The sequence below is a fragment of the Agelaius tricolor genome, unplaced genomic scaffold, assembly GCF_023055355.1.
Source record: "Agelaius tricolor isolate 1412-34295 unplaced genomic scaffold, bAgeTri1.0.p SCAF_35, whole genome shotgun sequence".
In the NCBI taxonomy this organism is placed as follows: Eukaryota; Metazoa; Chordata; class Aves; order Passeriformes; family Icteridae; genus Agelaius; species Agelaius tricolor.
In genome coordinates this window covers 5,051,514-5,065,123 of record NW_027269295.1, presented here as the reverse complement: position 1 = coordinate 5,065,123, position 13,610 = coordinate 5,051,514, and the positions used below count along the sequence as shown (strand labels likewise).

At 46.9% G+C, this 13,610-nt stretch overlaps 2 protein-coding genes across 7 annotated transcripts in view; one reads left to right on the top strand and one right to left on the bottom strand.

The window, feature by feature from the left end:
• Positions 1 to 11,166, bottom strand: part of RECQL5 (RecQ like helicase 5) — a 38,004-nt gene extending 26,838 nt beyond the window's left edge. For 5 of the 6 annotated variants that reach the window (XM_071452882.1, XM_071452884.1, XM_071452883.1 and 2 more), the window contains exons 1-8: positions 11,031 to 11,166; positions 10,532 to 10,653; positions 9,240 to 9,361; positions 6,990 to 7,508; positions 6,331 to 6,436; positions 5,665 to 5,776; positions 3,327 to 3,489; positions 2,907 to 2,989 (exon numbers count right to left, since the gene is read on the bottom strand). In XM_071452882.1, the coding sequence (XP_071308983.1) occupies positions 2,907 to 2,989; positions 3,327 to 3,489; positions 5,665 to 5,776; positions 6,331 to 6,436; positions 6,990 to 7,508; positions 9,240 to 9,361; positions 10,532 to 10,652 (1,226 nt within the window). In that variant the 5' untranslated portion in view covers position 10,653; positions 11,031 to 11,166. Of the gene's footprint in view, positions 1 to 2,906; positions 2,990 to 3,326; positions 3,490 to 5,664; positions 5,777 to 6,330; positions 6,437 to 6,989; positions 7,509 to 9,239; positions 9,362 to 10,531; positions 10,660 to 11,030 lie in introns of those variants that run through there. The other variant, XM_071452885.1, reaches the window with a different exon arrangement.
• A 39-nt stretch (positions 11,167 to 11,205) lies between these two features.
• The window catches only part of SAP30BP (SAP30 binding protein), a 29,401-nt gene continuing 26,996 nt past the window's right edge, over positions 11,206 to 13,610 (top strand). The window contains 3 exon segments of the mRNA XM_071452888.1: positions 11,206 to 11,298; positions 11,300 to 11,435; positions 11,595 to 11,704. Coding sequence (XP_071308989.1) covers positions 11,206 to 11,298; positions 11,300 to 11,435; positions 11,595 to 11,704 — 339 coding nt within the window.

Sequence of the window (13,610 nt, the reverse complement as noted above, 5' to 3'; positions counted from 1 at the left end):
GCTGACAGCAAAGTCATTATTCAAAGTATCAGTGAAAGAGCAAGTGAGTAGAACCCGCTGAGATCCCAGTTTAAATTATTACTGGACCTCCTTGTGGGAGGAAAATTTATGCTTCTATTGCAGAGTAACAGAAACCATTACTAAAGCAAACTTCATTAGCAGGAGTTTAACATAAAATTAGGACACCCTTTTTAACATATTTGGACTATTCTAAGCCCTATGGAAGAAATAAGTTGTATATGATCCTTGCTTATTATTGGTGGGTTTTTTCCCTTGATTGTTTTTAAATAAGTGTTCCTTTAATCTCTATTGTGACCTCAGAGTTTAAGCCCCTAACTCTACCTTTTAGAGATCCTTCCAATGTTATCAAGGAATTTCTCCCACTGAATACTTGTCTTTCATGTATAGGCTGTACAGCTCACAAAGAGTTCATATTGCACATGCTGGAGAGACACTGTATTATTGAAAATATTGATAAGCTATGATTAAAATAAATCTCAACTGCCAGAATGCTGTAGAGCAAGCAGCTTTTCCTCTTTACATCTCTATAGATCTGATTGTTAAACCAGTCTCAGCTGGATTTCCTCTGGTTTATGCTCCCATTTCTGTGAAGGGTGACCCTCCTTTTGGAGGGGGGTGCCTGCAGGCACAGACACCAGGTATACCTGCACTGGTTTTGGGGCTGTGGCTGAGGGCATGGAGAGAATACAACACCTCTGACCCTGTTGTTGTCTGTCCCCAGCAGGGTGGAAGCCAGCATGTCACTAGAGCAAGAGGCATCCTCTGAGCTGCAAGACCTAAAGAGCCTGATTGCAACAAGTGGTTGGGCTCTTGGAGGGCTGCTGGTGATTGTCATCTTCTGTTTTGTTTTTATTGCTCTCATATTATTTGCTGGTATCTTTGGATGCTGCACATCTCCAAGGCACAGACGGGGTGGCTCATAGACAGCAAAGTGGGGACACAGAACTTGGTACAGCTGAGCAAGAACCAGCCTGGGTACAACCTGATTGTGTTGTTCACAGAAAACTCTCATCTCACTCCCTGGGTGGTTATTTCTCTCCATGCAACTTCCTTGCATCAATGTCCCAATGCCAGCAAGTTGTTCTGCAGGCCACAGCAAACTCACTACATGAGGCTGTCTGGATTCAGGAACTGCAACATTCAGCAAATACCAAAGTAAACTCATCTCTGATTTTCATCTTTCAAGCAAAACCACTAGCTAGAGGTGGCAAATGCTCAGCCACCACCTAAAGCTGATAAAGATGTGTTCTGCTGCTGCAACTACATGTGTTGGGGGGGGTTTTCATCTTGCAAAAGGGCAGTAGGAAACTCTGGCCACTGAAAGCTTTGAACCCACTCTCTAAAAGCAGCTTAGACCATTGCTCTCCTGTCATACTCAGGCCTAAATACACTATGCAAAAACTTACTTGCCAGTACACAGTCTGTCTTTATTTGTTCTTATTTATAACCTTGCAAGGTCAGAGTTTGAGGTTTGCTTTCACTGTTTGGATAGTGAGTAAAACTGTAATAATTCAATATGTAAAAAATAAATGCAACGTGGCTTTGCTTTCCACAGCACCTCAGTCACCTGTAGAGTTATGAGCAGGGAAGCCAGGCAGGGGTGCTGCCATTTGTGACTCTGGGATGCACACCCCATGATATGCATTTGGAAGAGTGGATCAAGCTGAGTAAGGGAAGAAAAAGTCTGGGAGGGGTGATCTCTGATTAAGTCAGTGATATTCCTTTACTCAGATTATTACTTTGAGGGTGGTGAGATACTGGGACAGGTTGCCCAGAGAAGTTATGGATGCCCCATCCCTTGGAAGGCCAGACAGGATGGGGCTTGGAGCAAACTGGCCTAGGGGAAAGTGTCCCTGCCCGTGGCAGGGGGTTGAACTAGGTCATCTTAAAGGTCTTTTCCAACCCAAACCATTCTATGATTATACAAAACCCAGCCACAACAGCCATCTGTGATCTGGGAACACACATCAGAAGGGGCAGAGCTCCTCAGACAAGTGGATCAAATTCTTAGGAAAAGAAGTCTCCCAGCAGCTACTTCACAGCATCACCTTGACTTTGGGCAAAGAAGTGCCCTTTTGAGTGCCCCAGGGCTCACTGTTGTGCCACACTTCAGTACAAACAAGACTATCCCATAAACCTGGGATTTGTTTGCCAAACATGACAAGGAGAGAACACTCTCACCAAGGCACCAGAAAAGCAGCATGTGTTACATTCATGCTGAAAAAGCTGTCCTAGACCCACATATGAAAAATGAAACAAAATTAAGAACTTGTAAGCATGACACACAAAGATCATTTTCAGTTAGTGGACATATACTGCTCTCTTCTTGGCAAAATTATAGCTTTGATGGCTGATCCAGCATAGAACAGCAATTAGTACAATTACAGCATACAAGGCATGAACTAAACCTGAACAAGGCATGTTGTGGTTGCTAGTCTGCATTTATATTGGGCACATCCATAATTTGAGCCTGTCTCTGAAACATTCTAAGCACCATCAGGTCCTTCTAAGGTCAGTGAGAATCACAGACACTTTGCAGAGTGGAGATGCTGAGATTTACAGAAACATTAAATCTAAATGCTTCCATCCCTCTCTGCCCCATTAGGAGAGGAGTGATGACTGAAGGAGGAGAGTTAAAACAAAAGCAAATGCAACAAAGTCAACCCATGATCAAAGATGGCATATTGTAAAATGTATCACCAGAGAAGTTAAACATCCCCCTGACTTGGTCAGACTCCAAGACCAAGGTCTCAGTAAACTCAGAGGTGGGAGTGGTAAGAGATTTCTCAGGGACACATGCAGGATCTCAGCCATAACAGTTTCTTGGAAGAACAGGGCATGTTTTCCCCAGCATTAACAGTGGTGTGTGAAAGAAATGCACTCACCCCAGCTCCTCACAGAAGTTCACAATGGCATCAAAAGCTGTCATCACAGCTTTGTCAGACTCTTTTAAGGTGCCTTTTTTTTCCTGAAAGTAGATGGGATAAGGAACTGTAGTCTTCAATGTAAATTTACACAGAGTAACTCCAGCAATGATCAAATCCAACCCTTCTGAGCTACATGGCAAACAGTTACAGACACCTCCCTGTCTCTGCTCTATTCCTCTGTAATAGAGCTGGCTCTGGCAGCCTTTTCCTTCCCTGCTTCCCCCTTCCTTCTGCTATCTCTTGAAATGGGGCTCCACACAGCTCTAGACTCAGAACATTTCATTTCATCTCTTCATATTCAGAGGTTACTGCAGGCAAACCAGACCAGAGCCAAGGCAGGGTGATGCAGGCAGGTGGGTACAGTTCTGCAGCTCTCACCTGGATGTTAGAGAGCTCCTTCTTGATCAGGAAGCTGACTTGATCCCTGTCATTCCTTGAGTAATAGAGGCGACAGCAGGATGGTTTTCCATCTCTCCCAGCTCTGCCAGACTCCTGGTAATACCCAGCCATTGACTTGGCAATATTCCAGTGGGCAACAAATCTGCATGGGGTCAAACAGGGAACATGAGGCTGCAGCTTTCTCAGAGCACTGCACTCACCAGTCTGGTGTCTGTGGGCATCAACAACAGCCAAAAACAGGGCAGAAAACATAAAAGAGGATGGAACACAGCAAGAGGATTTGCACACTGAAGTTTTAGTCCTCTTAACACACAAGACATGGAAAGCAGCAGAGCTGTAAGAAAACAAATGCACCTGGGCAGCATGTGAGCAGGATGCCACTCCACATGGATAGAAAAGAATGAGCACATGAGTATCCCAAATATGCATATAACTCTGCAGCTATGAAAACTGGGAATAAGAACACTGAGTTAAGTAGTTTAGGAGAATTTACCAATATAAATACCACTTATAAAATACAGCATCAATAAAAAAGTCATATTTATTTTGTGGGACACAACTGCACCATTACAAAACACATTTTTAAATACTTTCTTTTAAAAAGACATTTAGCCAAAATCTCCATGGGAAATTCCACCTCACTGTGCTTCTCAGATGAGGCAACCTTCATAACCAAAAAAACATGACTATAGAGTCATTACTATATTTTATGTAACCTCTGCAGGAAGGTTTTCAACACAGCACTGCAAGACTGCTTTAAACCTGCTTGTACCTGACTATTCAGCAATGCAGCTTATACCTGTTTTGAGAGGATTGCACAGTAATGCTGCCAATGTTTTCAAGTCTGCCTCAAAGCCAGCATGACCCAAGGGCAGGTATGATGCATATGGGTGTAGCTAAAGATTAAATGACAAAAGCAAGCAAATGTGTTTCTTCAAACACAAACAGCCTAGGAACAGGCCAAGCAGGAAGCATCAGAGCCCTGCACATTTAAACCCCATCAGGAAGTTTGCTGAAGAAATTGATAAATAATTCTAAGCAGAACTGAATTAACAGTGAAGACAGAGGAGCAGATTCCATCAGAATAAAAAGGGACACCACCTCTGTTTTCCCTTTTGTCCAGAAGAGTCACCTCCAGAAGTTGTCAGACCTGATCTGATTTGATAACATATGCATGAATACTCAGAAATCTGCCAGCACAGAGCAAAGGCTAAGCAGCAGTGCCTTCTTAACTAGGCTTGGGTATAATGTTCTTTAAGTTATTTTTAAAAAATCCTGTAAAGAGTCATTTTAACTCTTATAAGGTAACAAGATTACAAGCATATTTGAGCTATATTCCACTTTCAGTCAGCCCTATGCATTTCAGTTACTCTCTGCCTTTTTTAATGACCACTGGACAAGGCAGAGTGCTTCAGCAGGTCATTAATTCATGTCCTGGGAGATTCCTCACTTCTCTGTTTGGAAAGATGCATCAAGGATAAAACTGTCACTGCTATGGCACTGTTTCCTGGCAGCACAGTGACACAGGCAGAGGGATGGCACAGTTGTGAACTGATGGGATTGGCTCAGTGAAATCCTGCCCTTCTCTCACAGTGTTCAGAGCAGCTTCTGTATGTGGATTTTAGAGATCAGGTCTGTTGTGGGTGTTGTCTGAGCTGCACCTGAATTTTCCCCTCTAGTAAGTGATCACAATAATAACTCAGCACAGCCATATTGCAGGGCAGGAATTCTAACCCAGAGCCCTTATGGGGGACAGCAATCTCAGAAGAACAGCGATGGCAAACCATGTGCAAAGTTTCTGTCCTTGGACCAGAGCTGTATTTTTATATGGTTATTGCCATTTGTGAAGGGCTATTTTTTCCCCGTTGCACTGCGAGAGATCTCCAAAAAAAGCTGGCTCTGACTATTTTAATAGAGGGTGGGTGAATTATTTTAGGTGCAGATTTTCTTTCCACTGATTTTAGACAGCAACTATTGCACTAAGAGAAGTGAAAGAGACAGCTGTGATTGCACTGAGATGGCTCTTTCTGAAACCCTGGAGGGTGTGGCAGAAAAGCATTCCTCCCATTTTCTTGATTTTAAGGCTGACTGGCAAAGAGGAGCTCTGCTGCCTTGTGTTTAATGCTTTTACAAAGCCTTCCCAGAGGTTTGGTTTTGCTGTTTTCAAGATAAAAACTTCCAGCACTGGTTTTGTTGGTTTAAGCAAGTGTTCATCAGGCAGTTGAGTCAGGTGGATTAGGTAACAGAGACTGAGACTTTTCCTTCCCCCTGCTCAGGTTTCACTCTCTGATGGTGCACAACACTCAGCCTCACACACCTGACATTTCCTTTGTCTACTCCCATTCCAAAACTGATGGTTGCAACAATGACAGGGATCTTCTCCTCCATCCATTCATTCTGGACAGAAGTCCTGTCAGCTGCCTTGAGCCCTGGGAAGGAAAAGAGAAGAAAGTAAACAACAACAAAAAAACCCAAAAAACAACAGACCAAACAAACAAACAAACCCCAACCCCCCAAAAGATAAGAAAACCAACAAAGAAGCATCATAAACAAAACAAACCCCTCAAAAAAACCCAAGAAGTAAAGAAACAAGAGGATTTTCTTTCTGATCCATTCCTCCATTGCAGGCAAACTCCCTCACTAAAACTGTCTGATGTACACACTCCTCTCTTCCCAGTGTTTAAACTGGCCTGGGACCAAGCAGAAGTCAGCAGCAGCTGGTTTTATTCCAGAGAAAAAAATCTAGCTCCCCACCCAGGATAAAAGCAGTTGTTATATGGAGGCCATGAAGATCCAACAAAACCAACACTTCTGGAGACAAGGGAATGCCATTGTGGTGAAGGGCCTGCACTTACCTCACAGACCTGATGTGTGAGCATCACACAGAGTGCAGAGCATGCCTAGAAAGCTCTTTCCTAGGTAGCCCCAACCCAGGTGGCAGAGTTCAGCTCTCCCAGGTAGTGAGAAATGCAGACTCCAGTACCTGCATGGTAGGCCTTGGCTTTCAGCCCTCGGTAGCTCAGCTCAATGGCCAGCTGGTCACACACATCCCTCATCCTGCAGTACACGATGCCACAGCCGGAGTACACCTGGGAGCCAGGAGACAAAGGCCAGGACACTGCCTGAAGTCAAACAACAGAGCTGCAAATATAGCCCCTCATCCTCTCCTAGCAGACACAATGCAACAAGCAAACACACCCAGGTGCAGAGGTTATAGATGAGCTGCAGAGAGTTTTTTTGAGAATTAGTGTTAGAGCAGGCAATTCAACACTTCAAATGCTTCTGCTCATGCTCACAGCACTAAAAAAGCAGAGCACAAATATACAATGGTCACAGAAGATGTGACAAACCAAATGGAAATGCTTGTTCTGTATTCCTAATCAATTTTCTTTCAGACGAACCCCCTTCTGAGGACACCTCTGACAGGACCACAGCCTTCACATTCTACCTGTTTTGGAGGAACTAAAAAACATATGTGTACACTTTTAGAGGACTTAGAAAATACACATGAGCAGTCTCCTTCCTAGGACCTTCTCATTTCCTGCCACAGACCTGTCAGGGCACCACCAACCCCTGGAAGGCCAGGGACCATTAGGGTAGATTTTGTCCAGTTTAGTTTTCTTCCCTAAAGGTAAAACCTACCCCAGCAGCGCCCTTCACTTCGAGTGCCTTCAGACAGAAATCCTTCAAGTTGGCGTACGGATCAGGAAGGAGCTCTTTGAACTGCACATCATAGAACAAGTTAGATCTGAAACAAGGAGTCTTGAAGGTGGAAAGGGGCTGCTTGAGCTTGAGTGCTGCCACCACGTCCTCCTGGACCTGCTTGGTGGCAGTGGCAGTCAGGGCCACACAGGGGGTGCGGGGGACGCGGCTGCGCAGGGAGCCCAGGCGCAGGTAATCGGGGCGGAAATCGTGTCCCCACTGGGACACACAGTGAGCTTCATCAATCACCAGGTAGGACAGGAGGTTTCTGGTCACCAGGGAGTTCAGTGTTGGCTGGAAGGAAGAGGCAGCTGCCATCTCTGGGGTGATGTACAGGAGCTTTACTTGAGGCTTCTCGCTTGCCAAGTCAGCCAGGATGGTTTTCTTCTCCTGGGCAGACAGCTTGGAGTTCAGAGAGCAGGCTTTGATCTTCAGAGCCAGCAGGTGATCCACTTGATCCTAGAGTAAATACAAAATAGAAATTAAAATGGGAATAAATCAAATGGGAATAAAGAAAGTCACCAGCACCAAGAAAGATTAGTAGGGAGAGCCAGGTGAGGCCCCAGTTTCCACCTCCAGGATTAAATCCCAGGACCTACAGTCCTGTAAGTTACAACTTCAATTCTAGATGCCTTTTCCTTCACCTGTGAGCTCCATCCAGCTCTTACATTCAGCTGCATTTTTGTGCATCCATTCACCTTAAGACAGCTTTTTTGCTGCTAGGGAACACCAGCAGGGATCTGTGCAGAACAACTCATCACAGGCTCAGTGACCTGAACATGTCTCAGTATCTACACTACAGAGTTGTCAGAGATGGAAAATGAACACTCCCACCCCTGCAAGAACAGGGAGCAGCTCACTCCTAAATAACTGCAGGATGTCCTAACACAACTGAGACAGGACAAAGTGCAAGGACCATGCAAATCACCACTGCAGCAGAACCAGAAGCATGGGTGAGAGTTGCGTCATGAAAACCAAGAAGAAAACGTGGCATCACATCCAGATGAACACTGGCCATATAAATTCATTTCCCTGTCCCCTGCTGACTTGCACTTGACTAGCACCTGACATTTCAGGATATGAAGAGTCCTGAAAAGCAGGTATCTCATCATTTTACTCAATATCTGGCTTCAGGAATTTATTTAATGTCTGTTTCTGTTTTCTGTTCACAGTCACCCCTCAGCCTTCCCTATAATGAACTGCACAGGTTGAACTCTTGAAGTTTGGCTACACTAAAATACATCATGATAATTTCAGGCACAGCAACCCCTTCTCAGGGCTTGATGAGAAGACTCTGGGGGTTTACTCCAGCTCTTTCCCCTAAGACTCATTGAGTTTATCTCAACCTATTTGTAACTCTCTTATCAATGATATCTTAACCTCCATTTCACTAATATTGGCCATGCTGGAGTTTCATCAGTAATCCTCACACTTGGAACAAATTCACTCTTTATAGTATCTTAGAAGTGTCACCAAGCCCGCTATTATTTTTAACGTGTATCACAGTGAGACTGTAAAGGAGTTAAAATAATTCCACAAATAACAAATCCCAAACCAGCAGCCAGCAGCAGCAGATGTCACACAGTGCTAATGGTCTACACAAGTCTGAGCACAAGTCTGCTACAGCTGCTCTTACAGGAAATTGTTTTTCCCAACAGGTGATGAAACAGTAGAAAAGGCAAAACAGAGGAAAAAAAGTCTCACAGATGAAAATGGTCATGGAGCAGCTCTACTAAACCAGCTTCTTCCCATCACAGATTGATGCAACAAAAAAACATCTTGATGCAGAATGAATTGTGCCTTCAAATGCAACTTCATCACTCCTGGAGTGATTACTTTATAGGTAAAGTGGCAGGTTTTTTCTGGTTAAAGATCTATCTTTTGGAGCATTTGAGTTACTCTGCTTTGCTGCTAATGTCTGGAGAAAATGGAGAAAGGCTCAGTTGTAAAAACCACCAGGTTATTATTAAAGACAAAACCATCCTTACAGAGAAATGCAAAGTGTCATACCAGAGATACTCTGCTGTCCTCACCTATCCCAGGGTAAGGAAAGCACACTGAGACATCAGGAGAATCCAGAGGCAGGTCAGCAGCAGAGACTTGTGGGCAGAAAGACAAGAGGGCAGCTGCTGTGCCTCCAGAGCCTCCCCTTCCCTGGCTGCTACTCCCCAGCTAACAGGAGACAGTTACCTGAATCAGTGCAATCAGAGGTGAAATGACAATGGTGATGCCCACTGCCAGAACTGCAGGAAGCTGGTAGCACAAGGATTTCCCTGCCCCTGTGGGCATGCACACAAAGACATCCTTCTCTCCTGCAAAAACAACAGAAGAAAGCTCAAGGCCTCTGAGTGGTGTTGAGTTCCTGGGGCTCAGGCAGGAGGGGTGGGCAGAAACAGCACCTGTGTGCATGTACCAGGTGGCACAGCTACAAAACCCTTCAGTTTAGGTCCTAAAAGCACAGCAATACTTTGCATGCCAGCAGTGGTTTCCTTCAAAGAACCTCAGATTGCTTTGTAAACATTTAGAGGCAGCTGTACAAAAGTACCAGAAGATACACAGAAACCAAGATAAAGAGAAGTTAAGTTATTCATGCTGAATCTCCTCCAGAAAAGCTGCTTTCACTCATTTTACAAACCTCCACTTACCACATTACCAGCCCCATGACAGAACTTCACCACATCCTCTTAAAGCTTATCCCAGAAAGGCCCCTCACATGAAACAGGAGCTGGAAATCTCCACACTGATAACATCCTGCAGTGAGTGACTGTTCCTGCACTAACCAGGATCCAGCTCGTGGCAGGAAGGTGCCAGTGACACCAGGTTAACAGGCAGAGACACCTTGCACACAGAATTCCACTTCTGACAGGTCTGTTGTCAACATTGAGTGGTGATAGATGGAAACTGAACTGGGCACTGTTCTGATTCACACTGAGAGAGCTGCTGGGGGAGCTGGCAGCTTGTTTGCGTGAGCTGCCTGTCCACCCCCAGCTGCCTGTTGGGGCGTGTGTCAACATCAGCACAAAAATGTTTCTGATAACGGCCCCATGAGTCTGAGGATCTGAGCTATGCCAAGAAATCAAGTCCTCTGCTGGTATTGTCTTTAACACAAGGACAGTTTTACTCTGAAAATGTCAGAAAAATGTCATCTGACCACAAACACACTGGCAGGTATGAGGAGACAACTAGAAAAGACACCAACAATGCTGCACTTTCCATTTCCCATTTCCATGGCTGATAAAATGACGGTGTCACAAAACAAATGAAAGGAAAAGAAGCAGAGCTTGTGTGCAGCACGTGCCCCTGAGCCACCAAAACCACCTCCCAACAGAGGAGGGCGGGGAGGGCTGGGCGCTGCTGCTCAGTCCGGGTGAGATCTGCTCACAGCAGCACAACAGCAGCTCCTGCAGTGTCCCCCCGCACGGATGGAGACGGACAGACGGACACCCCGCCGTGCTCCACACGTCTCTCGTGCCCAGCCTCACCTCTCGCCACAGCCATGGTCGCACTTTCCTGCAGGGAAGTCTTGAAGGACTCGAAGCCGAAGACCTTCTGCAGTGTTTTCCGGACCCTGCCCTCCAGGCCCGGCGGAGCCTTCCCGCTCATCCTAAGGAGGCCACAGGAACCTGAGCTCGACCCGGGCGCTGCCACCCTCCCCTGCCACCTGCATGGCCTCCCCCAGGGCCCCCCTGCCACACTCCCCCTTTGGTCGGGTCTCTCAGGGATGCTTATCCAGATCCCCTCACTGGAGAGGACCACGCTGTGTTTCCCGTGGCTCAGCCCCGTCTCCAAGGGGCACAGCCGAGGGGCTCATAGCGGGGGGGCAGTGCCCGCCAAACGCGCCCGCACCCCACATGGAGGGGCTGTGGGAACAGGTGGCTCCTCCTCACCCACCCCCTTCCCTCCCTGTGTCCCTGCACGCCCCCGTGTCCCCGTCCCACCTCCGCCCTGTCCTGGCCCCCACACCCCGCGCTCGCTCCCCACCCGGCAGGTGCTGTTGCGGCGCCACAAAATGACGTCAAAAGCTTCCCTTAAAGGGCCAGCCCGCGCATTTTTCATCCTCTCTCCTCCCCCGAGACGCTCCGCTCTGCCTGGCTGAGGGCTTCGCCCTCCGGCCGTGATTTCCCCGAGCAGCTTCTCCTCCGGCCGTGAGGGCGGGATGGCCCCGGTGCGGCGGGAGCCGCTGAGGGCGGAAGAAGGGTGGCGTTGCCATGGTGACAGCGCCGTGTACGTCATCTTCGTGCGCCGGAAGTGCGCCGCGGCCGAGGCGGAAGATGGCGGCGGCGAAGCGCAGCGTTCTCTCCTCGCTGGCAGTTTACGCCGAGGACTCGGACCCGGAGTCGGACAGCGAGGCCGGCACAGCGGGGAGCGATGGGGGAGCGCCAACGGGTGAGGGCGGGCAGGGAGCCGGGACAGGCGGCGGGCTGGGGCGCCGGGGCTCCCCCGCGCGGCCCGCGCCGACCCGGCCCTTTCCCCGGTGTGGGGGGAAGGTCCCGCACGCTGCCACCTCCCTTTTCCTCACAGTTTTCCTTTTGTCTTCCTCCTTAGGAGAGAAAGGAGGCCTGGTGTCAGTTGGGTACGGAGAAGATGACTTTACCCGCCTGGAGGGGGACGAGGAAGGGTACGAAGAGGAGGACGATGAGAACAGCAGGCAGTCAGTAAGTACCTCCCTGCTCCGGAGCTTGTCTTGACCCCTTACACAGGCTGTAGAGACTTGTCTCTTTCAAATAAAAACTCCAAATAGGAACCTGTGATGGAACCCGGAATATCTGAGTCCTGGTGTGGGTTTCAGCACTTTGCACCTCCTCCTTTCCACTTTGTTTTCAAGTAGAAAGCATTTGCCCTGAAACCCGTCAGCAGCTTGGCACAGCTCGTGTTGCTCGTTATTGTGTTGGTGTCCTTGGACTCTTTTACGGGAAAAAGGCTGTTAACAGCCACTCCAAATAAAAGCTGTTCTTTAAACATAATTGACTTTTAAGAACCTTGTAGGAGGACCACACTGTCAGCTGGTGGGTTAAAAAGAACAGACTCCTGTGCTGTGTTAAATTATTCTTTTGTGTGTAGCTCAATGCACTCCCTGCATCAAGGCACCTTGATGTAACAGTGTCCTGTCTACATGTGGGTGGCTTTTGTCTGTCACAGGTGCATGGCACGTGTTTGATATCACCTGGATTCTGAGATAACAGCAGTGTGGGGGACAGGGCACAGAGCTCACAGTCTGTGAGTGCAGCTGCATCACACAGAAGGATGTGTAGTTCTGCCCTGGGTCTGGGGGAGTGAAACAATAAGTTTGGAGGGGAAAAGGGAAAGTTCTCATCTACTTTCTTTATTGTCAATCTTTTTCTTAGCAGTGTTTTATCTTCTCTCTGTTCCAGTTCTTTCTTCTATGACATAGCCAAAATCCCAGGACTACTCCTGTAACTTTTCCTCACTGAAATCTGCTCTGTGTGTGTTGGATCAGTCTCTTAGGAGACACTGCCATTTTCTGCCATTCGTCTGCCCAAGTAGTAGCCAAGGAATTCCTCAGTCTCTTGTTCCTGTTTTAGGTTCTGTTCTGTTGCCCTGCTGTCTCCCTTAGCAAAGCAGTGAACCTTTTTACTGCTTTAGTGATTCTTCTTTTTATATCCAGCACTTCTAGACTCTGCTTCAGTGAGGTCTGGGTAGTCCAAAGGAAGCTCTGTGTGTGATCCAGGTGCTTGCCAGGGTCAGCTGTGTTTAGTTAGCATTGTAAAGGGCTTGTAGATGGAGTGGTTTTATGGCATGCACAGCTTTTGGTGCAGGTTGCAGCTCTCCATCATCAGCTGCTCTTCAGGAAAGGGCAATCAGTCAATCACTGCTGTCAGCCAGTGGATCTTGCTTAGGTTTGTGGTTACAGTGCAGGTTGCACAAGTTACTTTCCTTTTTTATTTTCCATTAAATATTCTCTGACCAGACTTGAAAACTTCCTTGGCATTGCTTGTGCTGGTAGCTCATGGGGGTTATGAGTTGTTTTTAGAAAGCAGGATGAGGTGCACTCAGGCTACCTGTGCTTTGCCCTGTACAGCTCAGTGGGTGTTTTAACTACTTTAACAGTGACTGAAAAGCCTCTGTTTTTATTCAAAGCCACTTCTCAGTAATGCTGCTTTGTTTGTTAATTTTTTTACTCCCTGCTAAGTCAGAGGTTTTTGAGCTGTTTCAGTTACTGTCTGCAACATGGATAATTCAACCCATTATTGCTTTGATGAAAATCACTTTTATCTGTATAATAGAGACTGTAGAGGGGAGAGCAATCTCATTTGTGGTAAACACCAAGTTAGTTGGTTCTTTGCTTGTTACAAACTCACTGTAACTAACCTTTGACAGTCTGGACTGAACTATTGTCATGTGTGCATCTTTCAGAAAGGGAAGGTGGAGTGAAGGAGTTTGTGTCTCAAATCTGTAAGTGAGGCATCTTAATTCAGTCAATTAAAACTTACTGCCATTATTGTGTGATCAGCCTCCAGCTTGCCTTGTCAGAACTGGCTCCTGTGCCAATGCTTTGAGGTGGGCAGATCCTTGTAAACTCTTCCTTTCAGTTGCATCTCT